The sequence below is a fragment of the Pongo abelii genome, chromosome 19 (genome assembly GCF_028885655.2).
Source record: "Pongo abelii isolate AG06213 chromosome 19, NHGRI_mPonAbe1-v2.0_pri, whole genome shotgun sequence".
Classification (NCBI taxonomy): Eukaryota; Metazoa; Chordata; class Mammalia; order Primates; family Hominidae; genus Pongo; species Pongo abelii.
Window position 1 is genome coordinate 71,875,571 of NC_072004.2, and position 23,646 is coordinate 71,899,216.

The following is a 23,646-nucleotide window of genomic DNA, read 5'->3' on the forward strand; positions in this document are numbered from 1 at the left end:
CTCCATGGTGTCAGTCAACACGTGTGGACCCTCCCCCATCCTGTGTCCCACCTCCCACTTCCATAGAGCATGGAGGTCTTCCAGGAAGACCCTTCAAGATCTTCTGAGATTTGTCCCATTTCCCACATCTTTCAGGCTTCAAGGCTCCAGAAGCTTTCCAGAAAGCACCTGCAATTCTCCTCCCATCAGTTCAAGAACAGAGATCACACAGGTTTGCATCAACCAGAAAGTCAGCTTTATTAGCCCACCACCAGCAGAGGAGCAGGGGAGACAGCTGGGAACTGCGCCAGGAGAGTAGGGTCCTGACCCGGGCCTTCAGGAGCTGAGGCCAGCTGGTGGGCAGGAGGCTGTGGTAGAGGCAGCTCAGTTCTAGGAGCTCTGGCCCTGGCTGAAGCTGGATGAGCTCTGCTCCTTGAGGATGGGCCGGGTCTGACGACTCGAAGAGGACGAGGAGGAGGTGAAGACTGGGGGAGAGAGAAGAGGAGGTGAGAAGGGGTCTGAGAGCTAAGCCGACTCCAGGGCAGGGAGAAGGGAGGGCTGGGAGCTCTGAGGAGAAGGGCCCAGCCCCCACTCCATGGAAACAGGCAGAGGGGCTGCAGTGCCGAGGAGCCTCAGGAGCCTTACCCTCGCGGGAAGAATAGGATTGGCCAGATGCGTGCTGGGAGGAAAGGCTGTGGGAGAGAAAAGGCAGGGCAGTCAGTTGTGCTGAAAACAGCAGGGGGCTAAAGGATCTGGGAGGCAGAACTGAGGGGCCTGGGACTCACTGGGCGTCCTCGCCCTCCAGCAGGCGGCGGTAGGTGGCGATCTCCTGCTCCAGCCGCGTCTTCACATCCAGCAAGATCTGGTACTCCTGGCTCTGCTGCTCCATCTCACAGCGTAGCTGGGCCAGCTGCTCCTCCACACTGCCAATCAGTCCCTGGATCTGGGACAGCTGCATGCAGTAGCGGCCTTTGGTCTCCTCCAGGCTCTTCTCCAGGGATGCTTTCTGCAAGTGAGAGAGAGAAAAAGAGTCAATGGAGGTGGTCACTCCTGTTTCTCCAGGTCTCTGGGCATGTTTTTTGAGAGGTGCCTGGATTTTGATCCCAGCTGGGGTACTGATGGGCCAGACAATATGGAGAAAAGCTAGCCCACTATTCTAGGGCTTAGTTTCTCTATCTATATAACGGTTCCCATGAGTCCCCTGGTCCCATCCTGAGAAAAGAAAGGTGGAACTAGATTGTGGCTTGTTGAGGGGGTGGTGGCCATTACTGGTGACTTGGGGGCTGCTGCTGTGCCGGGTCCTCCATACCATGCTGAGCTGGGACTGCAGCTCAATCTCCAGGCCCTGGAACACCCTCCGGAGCTCCGTCACCTCACTGCGGCTGCTCTGTACCAGTTCGCTGTTGGAGGCCACTTCTTTGTTCAGCTCCTCGGTCTGAGGCAGGAAAGCAGAGCGAAAGGTGAGGCTTTCCCAAAGCCCCTGGCTGGGAAGTGCTGCAGGCTTACAGGGGGCCCGAGCCCCACCTTGCTCAGGAACCAGGCCTCAGCGTCTCTGCGGTTTTTCTCTGCCATCTGCTCGTACTGGTCGCGCATCTCATTCAGGATGCGGCTCAGGTCCACGCCAGGTGCAGCATCCATCTCCACATTCACATCTCCACCAGTCTGACCTCGCAGAGCAAGCATCTCCTGGGAAGGGATGGCAGGAGGCAGTCAGCTCAGCAGACTCCTCTCCTGGCCCTGGGTGCATCTGGCAACCCCACCAAACCAGCCTCCCACCCCGGAAGCCAGCAGCGACCTCACCTCCTCGTGGTTCTTCCTCAGGTAGGCCAGCTCCTCCTTCAGGCCTTCGATCTGCATCTCCAGGTCAGTCCTGGCCAGGGTCAGCTCGTCCAACACCCGGCGCAGGCCATTGACGTCAGCCTCCACAGTCTGCCGCAGGGCCAGTTCGTGCTCGTACCTGGCAGGACAGAGGTCAGGTCCTCAGGGTGCAGCCCTAAGGATTCTGAGGCTCCGGGTCTGCTGGCCCTGCTGGGTGGACAGCCCCACTCTTTGTCCCTTGCCCTCTGCCCCCAGCCCACCATGCTGGCTGCTCACTTGGTCCTGAAGTCATCGGCTGCCAGCCTGGCGTTGTCAATCTGCAAAATAGGCTGCGCATTCTCAATGGTGGCCGCAATGATCTGGAGTGGGGATAGAGAACAGGAGCCCTGGTCAGCCATGGACCTTACTTTACTACTTGAGCATGAAAGGCAGAAAGGGGCAAAAGGAACCGCCCCAAATCTGGAAGTCTTCTGGCTGGCAGGGCTGGCATGCCTTCTTCACCAGCTCAGCGTACGTAGGGATGCACTCCATCCCGATCACCCCCTTCCTGGGCCCAAGACAGGGAAGCTGAACTTGCAGGTGAACCCTTGCAGGATATAAGAGATTCAGGGTAACAGCCCCAGTCCAGGCACAGAGATGCTGAAAAGGGACCCTCTGCCACCACTTCCCTGGGTGATCCTGGCCACTCCCCAAAGGTGCCCAGTCTCCCTGTTTGTAAAGTGTAATTGCTAAAAAGAGGTATCCCAAGGGCCACTATAGCCCAGCCTCTCTCAGTGCTCCATACACCAAGTCACCTACCTTGTTCCTCAGTTCCTCGATGGTCTTGAAGTAGGGACTGTAGTCTTTGATCTCACTGGGCCGCTGCCTCTGGTACCAGTCACGGATCTTCACTTCCAGGTCGGCGTTGGCCTCCTCCAGAGCACGAACCTTGTCCAGGTAGGAGGCCAGGCGGTCGTTGAGGTTCTGCATGGTCACCTTCTCACTGCCCACCAGAAGCCCATCACCACCACCAAAGCCACCACCAAAGCCAGCACCGAAGCCACCACCAAAGCCAGCACCAAGGCCACCACCATATCCTCCCCCGAAGCCACTACCAAAGCTGCTGCTGCTGCTGAAGCCACCACCATAGCCACCCCCCAGCCCGCAGGCTCCCCCAGAGGAGAAGCGAGAGGAGGAGACAGACAGGCCGCCCCCGTAGGTGCTGGGGGCACGGCAGGACCCTCCGGCAAGGACGGTGGAGATGCGGCTGGAGCCGCCCCCGATGCCGCCCCCGATGCCGCAGGAGCCCTTCATGGAGCTGGAGGAGGTGAACTGGCGGCTGCAGGTGGTCATGGTGCCGAGGAGGGAGGTGAGCGAGCGAGCGGTTGGCTGAAAGAAGGGAAGGTGCTCAGGAAGGCTGAGAGCGTGCTGTGGCTGCCTCCAACCCCAGAGACCTTTATATGCACCTGGGGAAGGCGGGGCCCTCCTAACTGCTGACTCCAGGTTCCCCTCCGGATTTCGTCACTCCCGGTCCCGTCCAACTCCTCACTCTGGATTATTCAGCCCAGGATCAACTCTGCTGTGTGCCGGCTCAGAGTTCCCGCCCAGCTTTGGGGGTGTGGAGCAGAGAGAAAAACACACAAATGCGAGTCGGTGGTGACTCAGGCTAGGCAGCCGGGAATCAGGCTCCCGTTCCTGGAGCCCTTGGGGCCAGTAGGGCCTTGGCACAGGTGGCTTTGTGGCAACGGCGTCCCCAGGCAGTGAGTCAGCCCTTCAGAAGAACTCCCTGCCCTACAGTGACAGCCTTGGCTGAAAGAGACCTCAGTGATGCCATCCTGGGATGTCTTGGGGAGCAGTTGCGGGGATCCTACATGTTCCACTCTGGGCAGGGGCAGAGTTCGTGTCTTCACTCTGCTTGCTGTGTGGCCTGAGGCTCCCCACCTCCCACCTCTGGGCCTGTTTCCCCTCAGTGACCAGTCTGGACTGGGTGACTGCAGAGTCCCTTCTGGTTCTAAAAATCCTATGACTTTCTTTCCCCTCTTGGATCTAATTCCAGTTCTGGAGGCTGCCTTGAGCCCCCGGGATCTCCAGAAGTGTGTGCACCATACAAACAGCACTGGCCATGGAGACAGACAGGTGGCACTGAGTCCCTGCTCTGCCCTTACCAGCTGTACAGCACAGGCTGCTCCTATAGCCCCTTGGTCCTCGGTTTTCTCATCTGTAAAAGGGGATGACACACCACTAGCCAGAAAGAAACATGCGCGAAGGACCCCACCGGCCCTTCCCCGAGGGCCAGCCCTGCCCCTCAGCCTCCCCATCCTGCCCCTCCAGCCACCTGTTACTCACACTCACCTCTACACGCTGGCACCCTCCCGCACCCCTAAGAAGGGCCCTGAGCCCCCCACACTCCCAGCTGAAGAACACCACAGCCCCACACCTAGCTCCGCCACTCCTCTACCGCCCTCTCCTAATCACAGGCACCCCACCTGCAGGCTGGTGGGAGGGAGCCCCCTCCTGCCACTACAGCCAGGTGTGACCCCTGACCCCACCGTGGGCCTCAGAGTCCCCCCCTCCACCCTGTAGAAACAGGACTAGCCAGGGATCCGTTCCCAGCAGTTCTCTCTCCTGTGTCCACAGATCCCAGGCTGGGCCTGGCAGCTCCATTCATCCAGCTGAGCTGGGGGAGAGCACTGGTCATGGGTCCACTCAGGCATGCATGGAGAGCCTGGTGTGTACCATACAGTTCTGTGAGCGGGGATGAGTGGGGCGTTATTCCTGCCACCAGTTCTCAGGTGAGAGAGCTGAGATTCAGGGAGGGTAAGTGGGCTTCCCAAGACACGAGTCACTGGAAGCTGAGATGTGAACCTGCCTGCCTGTTCTCCTTGCCTAAGCCCGTTCCATCATCCTGAGCCCTCTCTCTCTGCATCTCAAATTTACATCATTTTCTTGATCAGAGGGGACAGAGGGGGAACCAGAGACAGCTGGAGATTCACTCAAAGTCACTCTGCTTTAAGTTGCAGAGCTGCAACTAGAACCCAGACCTCTGGCCCTCTCCAGGCTCCCACCATGCCTGCAGGTGGGGCCAGTATACCCAACTCTCATCCACCTCCCCATGATCACTGGCATGAGGTCTGCCCACGGTGGGCGTGGCCTTGGCCTGAGAGCCTGGTCCAGTACCGAGGACTGGAGGGAGGATGGAGGGGTCTGGGCACCAAGACAGGGCCTCCTCAGGGGCTGTGGGACATCCCTCGGTGCTGGCCACTGGCCTTGCTCTGCAGTGCCTCTGTTGAGGTGAGAAGCCCAGAGACAGCCTGCTTCTGCCTGAGCTCCACTGGGGCAGGCAATTCCTTGTCTCAGCAGAACCAGGGTTTTGTCGCTGCTACATCTCCCCTGGTCACTCATCCCAGAGGTAAGAGCAGAACGGATGCACATGCCTTCAGAGCCAAACCTGGGAGAAGGAACCTGACACTCCCCTCCCACCCCTACCCCAAAGAGGGGCAAAGGGGACCCCGGAATCTTGGACAAAAACCTCAGTGTTCAGGTGTCAGGGTGGGCCTGGAGTTGGGGTCCAACCACAGACCCATCACCCTCAGAACTGAAAACAGTCTTCAAGGTCACCAAAGGCTATCAATACCCCAACCGGAGAGGGCAAAAGCCTTATCCAGGTTAAACAGCACAAAAGTGAGAGAGCAGAGACTCGAGCCAGCTCTAACTCCCAAGCCAGGATTCACACCGACTCTTGTAGTGGAGTCTCTGAGAACTCTTCACTCTCTGCCCCCATCACGTATGCATGCACACACACCCCTTTCTCATTGGCTCACTGGCCCCCACCAAGTTCCCCATTCCAGGAGGTGTCAGGGCAGGATTATACAGAAGCCCAGCACTGCAGACCTGGGGATCTGTGTGGGCTGAGAAGCTGCAGGAAGTTGCTGACCAACGCGCCAAACTGCTCAGCCAACTCCATGGATCACGCACCTGCCGTGTGCACAGCTCTCAGGGGCTGGGGGTGAAGAGGGAGATGATGACATAGTCTCTGACCTTAGAGGAACTTATCATTTGACCCTGGAGGGAAATCTAACGCTGGAAAATACAGAACCTGGCTAGAAACCCTGGGGTGCTGGGCTTGCCTGCCATGCTCACACCACAGGAGGCAGCTGGGGTAGGCATTGCCCCTCTAAGCCTCAGCAGTAGAGGAGGGGGCTGTCCTCCTGGCCTTGATCCCCGAAAGGGTCCTAGCAGAGGGAGTCACCAGCAGGGTCTCAGAGGATCTGAGTTGACAGAGGAGGAGAAGGAGGCGTTTCCTCTGCACCAGTGATGCACACCTGCCCCAAGGTGGCCAAGAGCCAGGACCACTAAGCCTGGTGAGCACAGAGAAGCCCGGTGGGCATCCTCCAGGCAAAGGATTCCTCCCCACACCCTGCCTCCTTCCTCCCTCCTTCGTCCTGCCCATGTCAAGCATGAGGCATGAGATCATGGCATACCTGAGGCAGCCGGGAAACACCATTGGCCAATGCCACGCCTTGACTTGCAGTGATTCTCCAACCAGACAGATCATCAGAGTCCCCATGAAGATTCGCAGCCCTGCTCCAACTCCTGCATCAGCACCGCTCAGCACAAGCTTGCTGGTGGAGCTGTTTTACAAGCTCCCCAGCCAACTCAGGCTGGGAAGGCAGGAGGCAGCTTAGGGAGCTAAGGAAGGGGGCAGAGAAGCTGAGGGGAGAGAGGGGGCTGCTGCAGGGCCCCCAGCCTCGGGTGGACAAGCCAGAGCCACAGGCTTCAGGGCAGGAGGAAGGAAAAGTAGAGCCCCACTGAGCCAGGACAGAGCAGTCTAGAATCGGGGCAAGCAGGGGCGAAACCTTGGGCGGGACATTCAGCCTCTCTGAGCCTCAGTTTCCTTCTCTGGGAAATGGGAATAACAGCCCTGCCTCACAGGCATATTAGGGGATTCGAGGCCAAATAAATAAAGCACCTGGCAAAGGCTGGTGGCTAGCATTATGTTTATGAGCAGGTGTTTATAAAGCACCTACTATGTGCCTGGCACTGTGCTGGGCACTCAGACTCAAAGAACAAGACAGAGAAGCCCTGGAGACATAGTCTTCTGGGAGAGAAGGTGGTAAAGACAATCCCAATACACTAATGTCGGGCCACGATGGGGTACTGGGGCCCTGCAGAGAAACAGAGAGAGCAGGGTCCCTGGGGGAGAACAAATGTCCAGGCCCAGGCTCTGCCCCGTGACGGCTCCCAGGATCTGGGGAAATCTGTGAGTGCCAGGCCCACCTTTGGGGGTCCTCTCCCCTCCTGCATGTTTGATGCCCCCCTTCTGAAGGTGGGGCTGTCATAGCCCTTCACAATCCAACCACAGATCCACAGCTTCTGCCTTGATGATGGGGTGAAACATTCTGTGCAGTGGGCAGGGCGGGTGTGGACGAACTGTGAGTCCCTCCATGAGTCCCATAGCTGGGTCCCCAGTCCAGCCCAGGGACATGTCCTCAGCAGCCTGGGCCCACTTGGGGTGCCTGTTCTGCACAAACAAGGGGCCCGGACTCCTGTGTGAGTCTCAGAAAACCCCCAAGAGGGGCTCCCGTTGCCCGCACCCCAGGAATGTGAGCGGGAAGCTGGTGCCTCCAGGGAAGGCTGCGGACCCCGGGGGGGTAGGAGAAAGAGTGGGCCTCTCTCAGGGATGTTTATTCAAATGGTCACTACAGCTCAGGGTGAGGACGGGCCTCTGTCAAGCTCAGTTATCCCCTCAGCTCTGTGCATGGGGGGAGACCTGCCTGGCTCTGCTCCCTCTGTTCCCCTCATCTCCCCAAAACCTGGGTTGCCACAAGAGACCCGCACTGCATAAAGGCTGAGGGACTGTTGTCAGTCCCTCAGGTCCCCTCGGGGCAGGCACTATCTCTCGGGGTCAAGACCGGTGTCTCCTTCTTCCCCTGGCAGGATGTCCTGCAGGGAGACGGATGTAGTGGGGGACACTCATCTCCGCCGGACATGCTGCCAGGTCAGCCCCTGCAAAGGGGGTCCAGAGGCAGGCTACCACTGGCATGGACCTGGCCTGAGAATCATATGTGTGTGTCCATCACTCAAGACCAGGTGTGGTAGCTCCAAGGGCAACCACAGATCCGCAGCTTCTGCCTTGATGACGGGGTGGAACATTCTGTGCGGTGGGTAGGGAGTGTGTGGACGAACTGTGAGTCCCTCCATGAGTCCCATAGCTGGGTCCTCAGTCCAGCCCAGGCACGTGTCCCCAGCAGCCTGGGCCCACTTGGGGAGCCTGGACAGACAAAGCCGCTCGAGTCTCCCCACCATCCCCTGGCTCAGCTCTCTGGGCACACCGGCGGCTCCCCCATTCTGGCCTCCTGAGCCCCCCACCCACTCACTTTGTGGAGAAGGGTTTCTTCCCCCACAGAGGGGCACAGTCTGGGGCTGTCTCTGGTCCTCCCCACACTCTGACCCCTCCTCACTTGCCCCATCAGTAATTGTGGACCCCAGGATCTACAGGAGGGAGAGAGAGCCCTGCCTGGAGCCCGAGGAGGGGCAGGAGGTGGGGCTCGGCTCCTGTTCCCCACACGGAAGCGGGGCCCACTCCCCTCCCGTGTCTCCACTATTGACCCCCTAGGCTCCGGGACAAGGGCTGAGTCACTGCTCCTTGGAGCCTCAGTGTCCCCATCCACACAACGAGGCGCCTTCCCCCAGACCCTCCCTGCTTCCTGGGACTATTCAGATAAATGAAGTCACCCTCCAGAATGAGCCATCTGCAGCCCAGGGCTGGTTCTTCTGGTTGTGGCGGGATGTGTGGTGGGGGCCTGGTGCAAACAGTGCCTCCCTTCTGCCCTCCATTGCACCACATTTGCTGCCAGACAACAGGGAGACGGCCTCTGACGGAGCAGAACCTGCCCTTGCTTTGAGTCGTGCAGATGCCGCTGCAGGTACAAGTCCCCGATTCCAGGCAGCCATCTCCCCTGCAGACAAACTCTCTCCCAGGATATCTTAGCTCCGAGGTCCAGGGAGGGCCTGTGACCAGCCCAAAGTCACCCACACCCCAGTGGTCAGTACCCATCCCTGGCCTCTGCCAGTCCCAAACCCCCACCAACCCAGGCTCAGAGGGCTCTGGTCACTCCCATTTTCCTCAGGACTGGGCCCCACCCCCACCCTCCAGGCACCAGGAGAGAGAGGGTGTTTGGGGGCCCTGGTCTGATTCTGCAGCAGCAGAGACACCGCAGGTCCAGCAGTGATGAGGTGGAGGCACCCTCCTCCCACTAACCCACTGCTTGAAGAAAACCAGGAGAGCAGGCCAACCCGCCTGGCAGTTTCCGGATTTACTAGAAGGAAGATTTCCAGGTGTCAGGCTCACCTCCCACAGACTGTTCCCCACAGCCACGTTTGCTGCCACCAGCAAGAGCTGGGGCTGGTGCTCAGAGGGTGCCGGGAGTGGCTGGAGCAGGACTGTTCCTTCTCATTTTCCTAGGAGGCAGTTTCTACCCTCCCTCATGCCACCCCTGTCCCTAGTGGGGAACCAAAGAGGACCCAGACTGCCAGGGAGAGTGGCACTGCTCCCTGGGCACAGCCACCCCATCTGCAGTGCCCCGCACTCCGCCCTGTCCCCATCCTGAGCAACAGCTGACCATGTGAGGAAGCATCCCTGAGAGAGGCCCCACCCTTTCTCCCACACCTGCCTGGGGTCCGTAGCCTTCCCTGGAAACACCAGCCTCCCGCTTACATTCCCAGGGCGGAGGCAATGGGGGCCTCTCTTGGGGATTTCCTGAGACTCACAAAGGAGTCTGAGCTCCAATCACCCAGCCTGCCTCCCCCACCCACCCTCCTTTTGTGCTTATCCCAGCCCTTGCCCACCTCCTGCCCCATCTAGGGGGAGGGCACGGTCCACAGGACCGGGAGGAGCAACTGATTGAGTGAGTCATCTCTGAGGATTCAGGCTCCCACACCTGAGATCTTCCCATCCATTTATGGATGAGAAAGCAAGGCTCAGTGAGGGGAAGTGACTGCCTAACTTCTCGAGATCACAGAGCTACTCACAGGGCAAGCAGTGGCCACCTAGGACCGCACCTGATTCACCAACTCCGCCCCGGGTCTAGCGCAGCCTGGACCACCCCCTAAAAATCTCCAGCCCTTGGGAGAGGCCAGCACCCCCTTCCAAACTCTCCCCATACTTACTCTTTATGCTGGTCTAAGCTGACCCCTGACCTGCCAATCAACAACAGTGGGTATCCAAGCACCATCTCCCCTCACCCTCACTCCTTCCCATTTCACCCTTTTGTCCCTAGTGCCCACTTCAGGGGCCAGAACAAGGACACATTTCATAGCTGAGTCAACAAGCTTTATTGTCATCAGGCAGGGAAGCATGGGGAAAGGACTGAAGCAGGGGGCTGAGGCTAGAGACTGCAGAGACTGCGGGGCAGATGGGACAGCTGCCTCCCTGCCTCCTGGGTGGCTGGCTGGGGGTGCTGAGTCCTCAGCGGGTGGTCTGGTGGACCTGCTCACGGGAGGAGATGACTTTGCCATCCTGGACCTCTTCCACAATGGTACGCACCTGACGGGTGGTCACCGCTACAGGAGAAGCAGGTGCTTTAAAGTGGGTAGGGGCCAGGAGACCCTCACTTGCCCCCTAGCCGTCATGGACAGGAGCTGGCTCTTGCCCCCATCCTCCCCCAGGTGCTGTGAGTGCCTCCACTGGCACCTCGACATCACACTGCACACACATCCCTCCTGTCCCTGCCACCACCTCCCTTCCATCCCATCCCTCTGCCGGTGGCCCCGTGTGAGTCTTGCCTCCCCAGATGGGTTATTTGATTCTGACCCAGTGTGTCCTGCCAGGGAGGAGCCGTGTAGACTCCATGAAATCCATCTCCATTTCTCTGCCGTCTCCAGGACATAGATTTGCTCCCATCTCCCCCATCAGACTGGGATCGCCAAGACAAAAACCAGGCCCCTATCTCCTCCGCTAGACTAGGAACCCTAGGGCTAGGATCATATATTCTCCATCAGACTGGAATTTGGAGGACAAGGACCATGTCCCTATCTCCCATCAGGCTAGAGTCCCCAGAGACAGGACTGCTTTTGCTCATCCGAAAGCTGTCAAGAGCAAAGATCATGAGACCATGTTCCTATCTTCCCATCAGATGACAATCTCCAGAGCTGGGACCTGTCTCCTCCATCAGACTAGGATCTCCAAGGTAAGGACCAGTTCCCTGCCCCACCCCCATCAGACCAGACAGCGTCTCTCTCATTTGATCTTTTCCTGAGTATCAATCCCAGTGCTAATGGGTCACTTCTCCCACCCCTGCTGAGGGACAGCCATCAACTCCTGGAGCTCCTGGGGACCCTGCCCCAGCAACGTGCAGGTGGGCTGCCTGTCCCATGCACCCAATCCCCAGGGCCTCAGCCACCAAGATGCTTACGTTCTTTCTTGTACTGAGTCAGGCTGAAAGAAAAAAAAAAAAAAAACAGAGAGGAAATTAGATGTGGGTCTGAGAGCCCCACCCCTGCCAAGAGGCCCCCAGCCCTGACCCCAGGCACCCCCACTCACTGGGCATCCTCGCCCTCCAGCAGGCGGCGGTAGGTGGCAATCTCCTGCTCCAGCCGTGTCTTCACATCCAGCAGGATTTTGTATTCCTGATTCTGCTGCTCCATCTCACAGCGAAGCTGGGCCAGCTGCTCCTCCACGCCGCCAATCAGCCCCTGGATCTGGGACAGCTGCACACAGTAGCGGTTCTCTGTCTCTGCCAGGTTGCCCTCCAGGGATGCTTTCTACAGGAGGGCAGGAAGACCAGGGGTCAGTGAGGGTGGTCAATGCCCTCTTCTGGGCCCACCCCCATGCACAGGACTGTTCCTACCATGCTGAGCTGGGACTGCAGCTCGATCTCCAAGGCCTGCATGGTGCGCCGGAGCTCCGAGATCTCGCTCTTGCCGCTCTGCACCAGCTCACTGTTGGTGGCCACCTCACGGTTCAGTTCCTCTGTCTGCAGACAGGACACAGGACAGGGCGGTGTGAGCCTGGATCCCTCTCCCAAGTCAGGCCTCCTCCCAAATCTAACTGTGGAGAGAGTGTGCCTTCTCACCAGCTTCCCACATCCCAAAGCCCAGAAACATGCCATTTGAAATGTTAACTTTTTATGGTTAATCCCTGTGTGTGGGAGGCACAGACCGGAAACTTGAGAACCAGCCAGAACATGTAGCCTGGCTCTTGATGCTAGTTCCTGACTTCTTGAGGGAGAGGTGGGGACTCCCAAGGTCTTTACCCTCTGCCTTTATTCTGTGGGGGCTCCCTACCTCCCCACCCACCCCCCAGATCCCAGCTTGAGCTCAGCTCCAGGTCTGTTGATGCAGCGGGTGACCCTGTGGTCCATGCAGCTTGCTGAGGAGGGGGCACCTCCAAGACACCTGGCCGTGGGCTTACTGTCAGTGCTAAGGCCCCTGAGCCCCAGCCCCTAAGAGAGCCCTCTGGCCTGCAGCAGCCCCCACCTTGCTGAAGAACCAATCCTCAGCATCCTTGCGGTTCTTCTCTGCCATCTTCTCATACTGGTCACGCATCTCGTTCAGGATGCGGCTCAGGTCCACGCCTGGGGCAGCGTCCATCTCCACATTGATCTCACCGCCCACCTGGCCTCGCAGGGCATTCATCTCCTATGGAAAAAGGGGATGTGGATGTGCGCATCTGGACCCATCCTGACCTCTCACTCCCAAGCCTTCCCCCACAAGCGGACCCCACTCCCCACAAGGACCCCTCCTTTGTTCTCCCTCTGCTCTGTCTGACCTCTAAATGATTTTATTCATCTGCTCAGTATTGCCTCCACCATCAGACTCTATCTCCCCCATTAGACCAAGGGCTCTCCAAAATAAAATCTAATTCTTAGGCCTATGCCCCCAAAATTTCCCCTCTAATTTCCAAGCTTCTATGTAGATGTTCAGCTTTGAGAGTTTGAAATGGGACAAGAAGATGTCCTTACTTATCCCCCACCCTCATAAGGGAGGCCAGGGTAGGTAGAGGGAGCCTCTGCGGGCTCCTGGGAGGTTCCTTGGGTACAGAGAAGCAGTGTGGTACAAAGAGGAGTCTGCCCTGCACGCTGGACCCCAAGGATCGGGTTCTGCAGACAGGGAAGCCCTCTACGGTGACTAATCCTGGTGCGCCTGCTCTGCTCTCTCCCACGGCCTCAGCCATTGCCCAGCCCCAGGGCTCTGCCACCCACTCCTCAGCATCTTTGACCTTCTGCCCCAGCCACCTCACCTCCTCGTGGTTCTTCTTCAGGTAGGCCAGCTCCTCCTTGAGGTTCTCAATCTGCATCTCCAGATCGGCTCTGGCCAGGGTCAGCTCATCCAGCACCCTGCGCAGGCCATTGATGTCGGCCTCCACACTCAGGCGCAGGGCCTGCTCTGTCTCAAACCTGCCGTGGAAATCAGAGACTTCAGCCCAGGCTGCTTGGACCTACAGATCCAGGTACTGGCTGCTCACCTGCCTTCATTTTGCCAGGACTCTAAGGGGTTGGAAGGGCTGATGAGAGGGTCGAGTGGAAACGAATTCCAGCCCCAGGACCCCGGGACCATCACAGGGCCAGATCCCATGCCCACGAGCTTCCTTACTTCTCTCTGCCTCCCGCCTCCCCTCCCTCTCTTCTATTCCCTGCCTAAGCTCAGCAACCTTCAGAACTGGCTGCCTTCACTGCATCCTGGACTAAGGAGTGGGGCTCCTAGGACTGCCCCACCCTGAGCTCCTGGGCCTTGCCACAAGCAAGCAAGGAGTCCTGGGGTCAGGAGGGGTACCCCGAGATCCTCCCCCAACTGGCCCAGGCTGCCCAAGGCCACAGCTAGGACTCACTTGGTGCGGAAGTCATCAGCAGCCAGACGGGCATTGTCAATCTGTAGCAGGATGTTGGCATTGTCCACAGTGGCTGTGAGGATCTGAGGAGATGGGAGAGTAGTCAGGTCATTGGATGGGGGTGGCTGAGCCCACAGCAGCGTTCTGAGCAGATCTTCCTGCCTCGGGGCCTCTCTTCTCGCCCAGCCCCTCCCTTGCCCCATGCTGTATTATTGGCAGAGGAGGGGCAAGCAGGAGTCTGAAGGGCTGAAAGGTGCCTCATATTCCCCTGATACTCAGTACCCCACCAGACCCCCATGCCAGGCTCAGCCTTAAAGGAGAAGAGACAGCTGGCTGGGAGGATGAGGCAACCAGAAAAGAATGGGAAAACGTCCCCAGGGCAGAAGCTGTCCCAGAATTCTAGAACAAGGGAGGGGATGTGGGCAACCCCCTCGTTTTACAGTCAGCTAGAGGGTGTCCCTGACAGGCTCCCCCAAAAGGAGGCTAAAGGAGCCCTCACCAAAGAGTGGTTCCAAATCAGAAGTCAGGACCCCTCCTAATCCCTAACCCTGGGCTCCAGCCAGCAGCCCCGCCCCCTGGGGTTTGCTGAGCCCGTCTTAAGGGACAGCAGGAGGAAAGGAGAAGCCAGAAAAATCCCCAAATAAGGCACATCAGAGGTCTTCCCCACACTGAGGTCCCGCCCCCTCCTTTCTGCCTCCTCCTGCAGCAGATGCTATCAGGAGCTCACTCAGACACCCCCACTCCACATCACCCAAAACCCCCTCCTGTTGACCCCTGCTCCAAAGGATCAAGACACCACGCATCCAGTGGCCCACGGGCCCAGCCCTCCAACTGCATCCTCCTGACTCATCCTACAACCTCTCCAGGTGGAGGAGCTCCACGAGGGAGAAATTGAGGCTCCAAGGGGCTCCACGAGGCCTGTTTGTTCCTGACTCAGCCTGCTGCCCCCAGAAAAGGGGGATGTGAGCCACACAGGGGCCCCAAAGCATGTTCCCAGAAGCTAAGCCACAGCCAAACCACCCTTGGCTCCCTGAGACCCTATGGCTGGACTCCAGGCCTTTGGCCAAGGCAGGAGTTGGGGGGAAGAAGTCATGCCCCCCGGAGACCCCTCCCACCAGCAGGCCCTACCTTGTTCTGCAGCTCCTCGACTGTCCTGTAGTACTGGCTGTAGTCAGGGACGGGGCCCGGGGCCTGCCTCTGGTACCAGTCACGGATCTTCACCTCCAGCTCCGTGTTGGCCTCCTCTAGGGCGCGCACCTTGTCCAGGTAGGAGGCCAGGCGGTCATTGAGGTTCTGCATGGTGGCCTTCTCACCTCCGGCCAGCAGCCCATCAACACCCCCAAAGCTGCTGCCATAGCCACCACCAGAGCCAAAGCTGTAGCAGCTGGAGTAGCTGCTACCCCCGAGAGCGCTGCCCAGGCCACCAGCAGATCCCAGCCTGCAGGAGCCGGCACCCAGGCCGCCAGACAGCCGGCAGGAGGTGCGGGACGAGCCGCCCCCCGGGCCGGAGGAGCCCTTGATGGAGCTGGAGGAGGTGAACTGGCGGATGGTGGTGGTCATGGTGGCGGCGGCAGGAGGCAGGCACACAGGAGAAGGGCTGGAGAGGAGAGGGGCCCCAAGTTGTGTAGGGCTGCCGGGGTTCGCCCGCTTCCTTTATAGGCCACCAAGTGGGCGTAGCGATTACAACAGGCTTGCTCCTCTGTTTCCATTCCCCTGGGCTTTCATCACCACTGGCCACTTGCCAGCTCCCAGGTGGCTGGGGGCCCCCTCCCCGCCCATCATCAGGAATTTGCCTCATTTCTCCAAATCCTCGTGCTGGGTGCCGTACGTGTGCGTGCCTCTGGTCTCAGGCCCGTCACCTGTGATTCAGGCGGGCCCTCCAGCTATGCTTTCCCATGACCTAATACGGAGAAGAGGAGGAGGCAGGACGTCACCGTCCCCAGGCCCTCCCAGGCAGCCACCACCCCAGCCCGGCCCGCCTCAACCCTGTCTGGTGGGGAAATGGGTTGCAGTGTCAGGTGACCCCCCTGCCAAAGTTGCTGTCTTTCACCCCACACTGCTCCACCCACGGTGCTGGCCCGGGGCTGGGTGCTGAAGAGAAAGAGGAGACCGAGAGCCTATCCTGCCTTGGAAACTGAGCCCAAACCCACCAGGCCCACCTCACAGCATAGAAATGCCATCAAGCCTCAGAGACCAACCCACATCGCAGATAAAGAAATTGGGGCTCCAGAGGGGTGCAGTGTCCACACTGGCCCCTTCTGCAGAGCCTGACACCCAGGAATGCACTCTAGGGGCTACAGCTCCATCCAGTCAGCTTCTGACCCTGCCCCATCCCTAGAAGCCCTTGCTAACCCAGTCTCTTCGTGTAAACCTTTCCCCAGGTTTACACTCCAGGCTGGGGTGGGCAAACAGGGGCTCAGCTATAGGATGGGGAAATGGTGGGCTGTGCCAACTGAGAGGGGGATTTCCCCTTCCACTCCCCTCACCCTTCTGTACCCCAAGAGACCTCAGGGTCAGGTGAGGGGCATTTATCTCAGGTCTCAGCCCACAGGAAACCTAAAGGACATTGCCCAAGAAGAGGCTCTTACAGAGACCCCAGCCAGCCCCCTCCCCACTCCAGGCTCCCCAAGATGTGGCTCCTCAGGTGGGCCATGTGCCCCACCCCACAGCCCCACCCTGCCCTGCCCACCACCCCAAGCCCGGCCCTGGGTCCCGGGGTCCCGCCAGGCCCGCTGGGTGGAATGTGGTCATGTTTCAGACTGCCAATGGCTTCCACTTCCCAGACAGGCCCAGGCGGCCCCGCCAGCAGCCGAGAGACTTCCTCAATAGCCCAGTGGCTGCCAAGCCACCAAAGCAAACAGGACGCCCCCCACACGTACACGCACAGCGGCCACCCCGCCCCACACACACCCCGAGCTGGGCAGAGCCGGTCTGGTTTCCTGGGCTGGCTGCGTCACTGCCACCCCCTCTCACTCATCAATGCCCTGGACCACTCCTTCAGAAGCCCCTCCCCACAGACCCCCCTCTCCTTCTGCCCTTGAACCCGCCCTGGGCTGAGGCAGGGAGTGCTCCCCAACAGGCGTGGTCCTTGGAAAGTCTGTGTGGCCCTCCCAGGGACCAGCCACAGGTGACAGGGACTCAGGGGCTGATTCTTAGAAACTTTTCCCAGTACAAGGGGCTGTCCCATCCCTCCACCCTTAATCCTTCCGCCTCCTCCCCTCTCATCTTTCCAGGAGCCCCACGCCTGGATGGAGTGGGCAGAACAGATTGGCAGGTGACAAGCCGATACCCAAACACTCAATAAACTCTCCACCTCCCCCAGTCCCTCAGCCCACATTGCCCCAAACCAATGAACAGACCAGATCACACGAGGCATTGAACTTGGAGCAAAGCTTTAATAGCAGGCACCGGACAAACCCAGGAGGCCTCCTCAGTGAGGGGCTGCAGAAAGTAGATATAGAAAGACAACAGGTCATGCACCGGGGCCCAGACGGACACACGGGGCGTGGCAGTAGCATGCTGGGAGCTGGAGCTGATGGCTGTGCCGTGGCCCTCAAGGTGGGGCTGTCACAGGCAGAAAGGGGCCTCAGTGGGTGGAGAAGTGGACCTGCTCACAGAAGGAGACCACCTCTCCAACCTGGACTTCCTCCACGATGGCACACCTGGTGGCTGGTCACTGTGGCTGCAGGCGATGGAGGAGGGAGGCACAGGGAACATCAGGCAGGAGCTCTTCCCCCCACCTGCCCCGGGAGTCTGTGGTCCCCCAAGTCTCCCACACAGAAGGGTCCTCAGCCTCTCCCCTGCCTTGGGGTCCACACCGCAGGACAGGGCAGCTTCTTACCTTCCCGGGTGGGCTGCAAGGCCAGGGACAAGGAATACTGAGTGGCCAGCCTGCAGGGAGAGGAGCACCCATCAGCCCAGGGATGCCAGCCAGCCCAGGCCCCTGCAAGCACTGCTGGAGAGAAGCAGGCCCTGGCAGAGGAGGTTCCCCTAAATTGGTGAAAAATCACGGTTGGGAATGCACAGAAATTAGCACAGGCCCAAGAATGAGAGGACAGGGGTTCAGCGCAGCAGGAAGAAGATAAAGAAACAGCACAGCAGTAGGCCTGGCGGCACTCTGTGGCTACTCACCAGGAATTTACAAGGAGAAGCTGAGCAAGTGGTTTTTCCATATCCCAGAGGGCCCAACAAATAGACCCAATTAAAGCAGGAGAGACTATTCTTAGACTATAGATGGACTTCACCATTTTTGGGGAACAAAAAGCTGCAACGTGTGACTAAGCATGGAGACTCCGGGACACTCTCAGCTGAAGGCCTGATCACCCTTCCCAACTGCAAACCCGACCACCACCCACCTTGCTCTTCACCACTCACACAGTCATCAGAACCAGAAACCCAGGGCCATCAATGCCCACTCCTTCATGTGTTCACCCGACACTTACTGAGTCCTGAATGTGAGCCACGCTTACCCCGAGATCCAGGCATCCAGTCCTGCTGTTTTGAGCTATAACCTCTCTTCTGCATGCACCACCTTCCTTCCCCTGCTCCCCTACCCCCCACCGCGCAGGACTTCTCTGGCCAGACTCCCTGCTCCAGCACCCTGACACATCTCTCTGGCCCCACCCTGACCCCTCTGATCCATTTCTCCCTCTGCAGCCAGAGTGAATGTTCTAAAATATCTTGATGTTCATTTCTCTCTCCTGCTCGAAATCCCTCCATGGCTCCCCATTGCCTACATGATCTAGTCCAGAAGCTTTAACTTGGCATTCAAGGCTCCTCAGCCAGACTCCAGCCTGCATCGTCAGTTTCACCTCCTGCAAACCCCGACAGGTTCCGACATTCACACCTCCTGAACTTCGCTGGTGCTCAGGCACCAACTTCTCCCAGGGTGAAGTGGGCCCCCAGCCCACCCCAACAGGCACCCTGGTGCACACTCACTGGGCATCCTCAACCTCCAGCAAGCGGCGGTAGGTGGCAATCTCCTGCTCCAGCCACGTCTTCACGTCCAGAAGGACCTGGTGCTTGTGGTCCTGGTACTCCTCGTCACAGCTGAGCTCGCACAGCTGCTTCTCCATGCTTCTGAAGAGCCCCTGCAGCTGGGCCAGCTGGGTCCCGTAACACACGTCCATCTCCGCCAGGCTGCCCTCCAGCGATGCTTTCTGTGGGCCAAGAGATAGGTGGTGTGATTAGTTGGACCTGGGACCCTTCCCCATGGCAGAGCACTAGAGAGGAGCCCCTCCTGTATGGGGCTGTGGGTGCTGCCGGCACAGTGGGGTGGTAGTGCATCCAGCCACTGAGTGTGAAGGGACAGGCTGAGTGGGGACTCTGGTTCTCCAAGCAGGGGTCTACAAGGCTGGGCTCACCCTGGGGTGACAGGTACAGGGTGGGGAGGGGACAGAGGCCCTACCTTGCTAAGCTGGGACGGCTCAGGTTCTGCACAGAGACGTAGAGCTCCCTATCTCTATCCTGCCACTCTGCAGGGCCTCTGTGTTGGTGGCCATCTCGCAGTTCAGCCCCTCTCTCTGGAAGGCAGAGTGGGCCACAGGGGTTTAAGGAGGCTTTCAGAAGTGGGGCACAGGAAAGGGGCTGCTCCTGAACCCTCACCTCCCAGAACCATCCCCTAGCCTCTCCCTGGCCTCTATGGGGCCCCAAAGGCACCTGCACACAGAGACCCTCTGCACCCACATTGGAACTTGGAGGAATTCAGCCTGCTCTGAGGTCATTTGCATTTCTTATTCCTACCAAACTGCAGCACCTCAAAGACTGGGTGTTATTCTTTTGCGCCTGTTGCTCTCCCTAGGATACCGGAGACACTCAGCCTGTGCTTGCCAAGGGTATACATACGTATTCAAATACGCACATCCTGTAAACAGCTGTGGTGGAAACCCAAGACCAGACTTGTAGAGACCTGGATCTATTTTGCAGGCCACAGTGAAGGGCTGTGTGAGTCCTCTCTGAGCCTCACATTTTACATCTAAAACATGAGGGGCTGGTCCAACTGGTTTCCAAAAGTTCTTCCAACTGGGACAGCCTGTGGATCTGCCAGTGTTCCAGCTGCACCAGCATGCAGCACATGTGCCCACACGTGTACACGCCTGCTTACACACGGCCACCCACCATGCTGAAGAACCAGCCCTCAGCATCCTTGCAGCTGTTCTCCACCAATGTCTTGTCCTGGTCACATATCTCATTCAGGATGCAGCTCAGGTTCACTCCAGGCACAGTGTCCATCTTCACACTGACATCCTCGTCCACCTGACCTCAAAGGACGTTCATTTCCTGGGCAGAGAGGACAGAAGGAGCTGACCCAAGGCCATCCTGGAGAAAGACCCTGGGGCCTGCCTTCTTTCCCTCAGAGAGACAGGTACAGATGACAGACAGACAGACACAGATAGGCCAACAGCTCCTCACCCTGAAGGTGGAGGTGGATGTTGTCATTTCTCAAACATACAGGGCTATGAATATCAGCAACCTCCCCCAACACACACCGTGACGCGGGACTGGAATTCACCCATCCCCAACAAGTGCTAAGCCCCAAGAGATGACAACCCCCCAGCATGGCGGTGGATGACCACGGGCGACCTCACTCACTGCCCTGACCTTGCCCCCACCACTGCCTTGCCCCCACCACCAACCCCACAGCACAGGCATGCAGAAAGCAACCCTACGCTGATGTCACCGCGCCAGGCCCCGTTAGCAAATGTTAATCTGCTGGAGGAAAGCAATTGTATAACCAGCCTCAAAGCCAGGGGGAAACACCTTCCGGGTGTTCTGCTTCTCGGTGAGTAGGCTCCCCCAGCTCAGAGCAGCACAGAGCTCGGCTGAGAAGGAAGCCACAGGACAGGGCGTGTAAGGCCTCCTGACTGCCCCAGCAGGACCTTGGATCTCTATCCTTGGGTTGAGCCTTGGAGTCCTTGGGACCTAGAGCCTTCTGGAAAGGAGAGGCAGGAGAAGGGGCAGAGAGGTGGGGTGGATATGAGTCCAACAGACCTGAAGGAGGGTCCCTGTGCAGCCATAGATAAATCCCTTAACCTCTCTGAGCCTCCATTTCTTCACGGGTCAAAAGGAATTAAGAGTATCTTTCTCCCAGTTGTTGTATCAGCTGAGATAATGCTGTGAGTCACTTGTAGTGCTGGGCAGAAGTTCCTTGTTTTAATGACTATCGCTATTATAATTAATTATAACAATTAGCATTGTGTGTTCTTACACTGAGTTACTCACTAGTTAGTTAACTGCAGTGAGCTGAGCCTCAAGGGACAAATGAAGTCTATTTGGGACGAGGGGCTCCTCCAAGCCTCACCCAGTGTCCTCTGAGGGTCAGGGCTAGGCATCCATAAAAGATGGGAACTGGACTGAAAGCACAGCCCGGCCCAGGGAGGTTCTGGGCCCCAGCCTCGCTTGCTTCCAGGTGAATTTCTGCTGCGTTCCCTGAGCTGACCTCACCTGCTTGTGGTTCTTCTTCAGGTAGACCAGGTCCTCCTTGAGGTTCTCAATCTGCATCTCCAGGTTGGCCCCGGGCAGGGTCAGCTTATCCAGACTCTGGGGCACCTCCAGAGACCCAGCCTCACTTGGTGCAGAGGTCATCGGCAGCCAGGTGGGCATCATCCACCTGTAGCCAGCACAAAGCTGGAATTACCGATCATAGCCACCAGGATCTGGGAGAGATGTGGGCTCCATGAGAAAATGCCCTTGGCAGCCTCCAGGAGACCCTCCAACACCCTTCTTGCAGGCTTTTCGGAAGTGAGCCAGGGTGAGGGTGATGACAGTCCCCATGGTCTTCTCTGAGCACCCTCCTGGGAATTTCTGGGACCCAGCCAAGGCCCTCAGGGGGTTAAAGGATGATGGGGGTAGGATGCCCAGGCATGGGTAAACACGGATGCCAGGAGAGAGACCCTTATGCAGCTGTCTCCCACCATGGGGGTCATGGCCTAAGCTGCCTAGGCCTCACTCCCTCTTCCCCAACTAAATTCACCTCTAGGATCAGCTGCCACCTCCTCCAGAAAGCCCTCTTGGATTCCTTTTCTGCATCTCTTTTCCGGACCATACCTCCTCCCTTCTCCAGGTTGTGAATTTATACCTATTTCTATGACTTTTTTGGTTATTTCCTCCTCCACTGGACTCTGAGCTCCAGGGAGACAAGGCCATGTCTGTTTCATTCTCTTTGGAATCCCCAGCCCTGGGCACAGTGCCCTGGCCCAGAGTTGGCCCCGAGGGTTCGTTAGTTTAATTAAGTGATTCGTTAATTAATTAATGAGGTTATGACTGGCCTCACCTCAAACCCAAGGCAAAGCTTTCTTTTCCCACAAGGTCATCTGGGCGGTTTCAATGCAAACACGGAGGGAGGGGCCCAGAAGGAGCAGAAGTTTGGTTGTGATTACTGCCGCTGTCATTGGCTTGGTTGGAAATGCCCAAGAGGATTTCCAATTGAGGCCATGGGCATGCACCAAAGAGCGAGGCCCCTCCAGCCACCCAGAGGTTGAAGCGCTTGTGAAGGCGGCACATGAGCGTGTAGAATCTGGAATTTGCTGAGGCTCACGGCTGACTGCACAAGACCTCAGAGGGATAAGCCCCAGGACACACTAGTAGCCCCCGCAGGCTTATCCTGTGCACCTCCTCCCAGACCCCACTCGAGGCCCTAAGTTCTGTGAAGTGACCCTGGGTCAGGCTGAGCCAAGGGCCAGTTCCCAGCACCCCCTCCTCTGCCTCAGTGGGCCCATCTGCATCCGGCAGAGACCCACCCAGCCCCCATCTCCTTGCTCAGGGGGCTTTGGGGGCACAGCGAGGGTCGGCTGTGAAAACCCAGAGAGAAGGCGTGTAGGGTGACTCGAGGCACAGCCCTGGTGCGTGCTGCACGGTGGGGTTGGTGATGAGGCACTGGCTGATCTCGAAGATCAGGAGCACTGACTCACCAGGGCTCCCCTGGGTTCCCCGCTGCCGGAACCAGCCCCAATATCTGATCTGGCACTGCCAGTATCTCTGCTTCCAAGGGGAGATTGCAGGAATTCCAGCCTAGTGGAGGTCCTGGGCAGGAGCAGACAAAGCCCCTCGTAGGCAGCACCAGGCCTGGCTCTCCACCCAGGAAACTGAGCAGGCCTAACCACCAGGGCCAGCTGAGCCTAAACTGACTCCTGCCTGCCTCCCCTGGCCCCCCTGGCCCCCCTGGCCACTGTACTCGTCGCTTGCCCTCCTCACCTGCCACTGGTGGCTTTGCTCTGTAGGACCCTCCAGGGCAGGGTTTGTGCAGAAGACAAAGTGGCCATATGTTTACAGAATGCCAAAGCTACGTTCTTAGAGGCCATGAGACAGAGACAGAGAGTGTGTGTGTGTGTGTGTGATGTGTGATGTGTGTGTGGTGTGTGATGTGTGATGTGTGTGTGGTGTGTGATGTGTGTGGTGTTTATGTGTATGTAGTGTGTGTATGTGGTGTGTGTGGTGTGTGGTATGCATGTGGTGTGTTGTATATGTGGTGTGTGGTGTGTATGTGTGTGTGAGATCTGTGTGCATTGTGTGTGTGGTGTGTATATGTGTGTGGTGTGTGTGGTGTGTGGTATGTGGGTGGTTGTGGGTATATATGTGTATGGTGTGTGTGTAGTGTGTATGTGTGTGGTGCGTGTGGAATATGTGTGGCATGTGTGGTGTGGGGTATGTGTGTGTGGTGTCTGTATGTGTATGTGTGTGTGGTGTGTGTGGTGAGTGTGTGTGTGATGTATCTGTGGTGTGTGTGGTGTGTATGTGTGTGGTGTGTGTGGTGTTTGTGTGTGTATGTGTGTGATGTGTTTGGAGTGTGTGTGTGGTGTTTGCGTGTGTCTGTGATGTATGTGTGGTGTGTGCGTGATGTGTGTGTGGTGTGTATGTGTGTATGTATATGGTGTGTGTGGTGTTTGTGTGTGTATATGTGTGTGATGTGTGTGTGGTGTGTGTCTGTGATGTGTGTGGTATGTGTGTGTGGTGTGTGTGTGTCTGTGATGTGTGTGGTATGTGTGTGTGGTGTGTGTGATGTGTGTGTGTATGTGTGGTGTGTGTGGTGTGTATGTGTGTGATGT

At 58.1% G+C, this 23,646-nt stretch overlaps 2 protein-coding genes across 2 annotated transcripts; both read right to left on the bottom strand.

Moving 5' to 3' along the window:
• Positions 1-212: 212 nt before the first annotated feature.
• Positions 213-3,361, bottom strand: KRT16 (keratin 16). Its single transcript, XM_054546401.2, has 9 exons — positions 3,243-3,361; positions 2,596-3,165; positions 2,074-2,156; positions 1,780-1,936; positions 1,504-1,665; positions 1,289-1,414; positions 765-985; positions 625-671; positions 213-464 (listed from the first exon to the last, which is right to left on the bottom strand). The coding sequence occupies exons 2-9, from the start codon at positions 3,127-3,129 to the stop codon at positions 370-372; spliced, it is 1,425 nt and encodes a 474-aa protein (XP_054402376.1). The 5' UTR covers positions 3,130-3,165; positions 3,243-3,361; the 3' UTR covers positions 213-369.
• A 6,730-nt stretch (positions 3,362-10,091) lies between these two features.
• On the bottom strand, positions 10,092-15,229 carry KRT17 (keratin 17). The gene is made up of 8 exons (XM_024235280.3): positions 14,732-15,229; positions 13,604-13,686; positions 13,016-13,172; positions 12,253-12,414; positions 11,625-11,750; positions 11,318-11,538; positions 11,190-11,212; positions 10,092-10,338 (listed from the first exon to the last, which is right to left on the bottom strand). The coding sequence occupies exons 1-8, from the start codon at positions 15,161-15,163 to the stop codon at positions 10,244-10,246; spliced, it is 1,299 nt and encodes a 432-aa protein (XP_024091048.2). The 5' UTR covers positions 15,164-15,229; the 3' UTR covers positions 10,092-10,243.
• Between the last annotated feature and the right edge of the window lie 8,417 nt (positions 15,230-23,646).

Excerpts from the sequence above, each read along its gene's own strand:
- KRT16 (XM_054546401.2), bottom strand. The coding sequence starts at position 3,129 with ATGACCACCTGCAGCCGCCAGTTCACCTCCTCCAGCTCCATGAAGGGC. Across the intron at positions 1,666-1,779 it reads TGAGGAAGAACCACGAGGAG|GAGATGCTTGCTCTGCGAGG; the intron begins GTGAGGTCGCTG and ends ATCCCTTCCCAG. Across the intron at positions 465-624 it reads ATCCTATTCTTCCCGCGAGG|TCTTCACCTCCTCCTCGTCC; the intron begins GTAAGGCTCCTG and ends TCTCTCCCCCAG.
- KRT17 (XM_024235280.3), bottom strand. The coding sequence starts at position 15,163 with ATGACCACCACCATCCGCCAGTTCACCTCCTCCAGCTCCATCAAGGGC. Across the intron at positions 11,539-11,624 it reads TGCAGTCCCAGCTCAGCATG|AAAGCATCCCTGGAGGGCAA; the intron begins GTAGGAACAGTC and ends GCCCTCCTGTAG. Across the intron at positions 10,339-11,189 it reads GACTCAGTACAAGAAAGAAC|CGGTGACCACCCGTCAGGTG; the intron begins GTAAGCATCTTG and ends CTTCTCCTGTAG.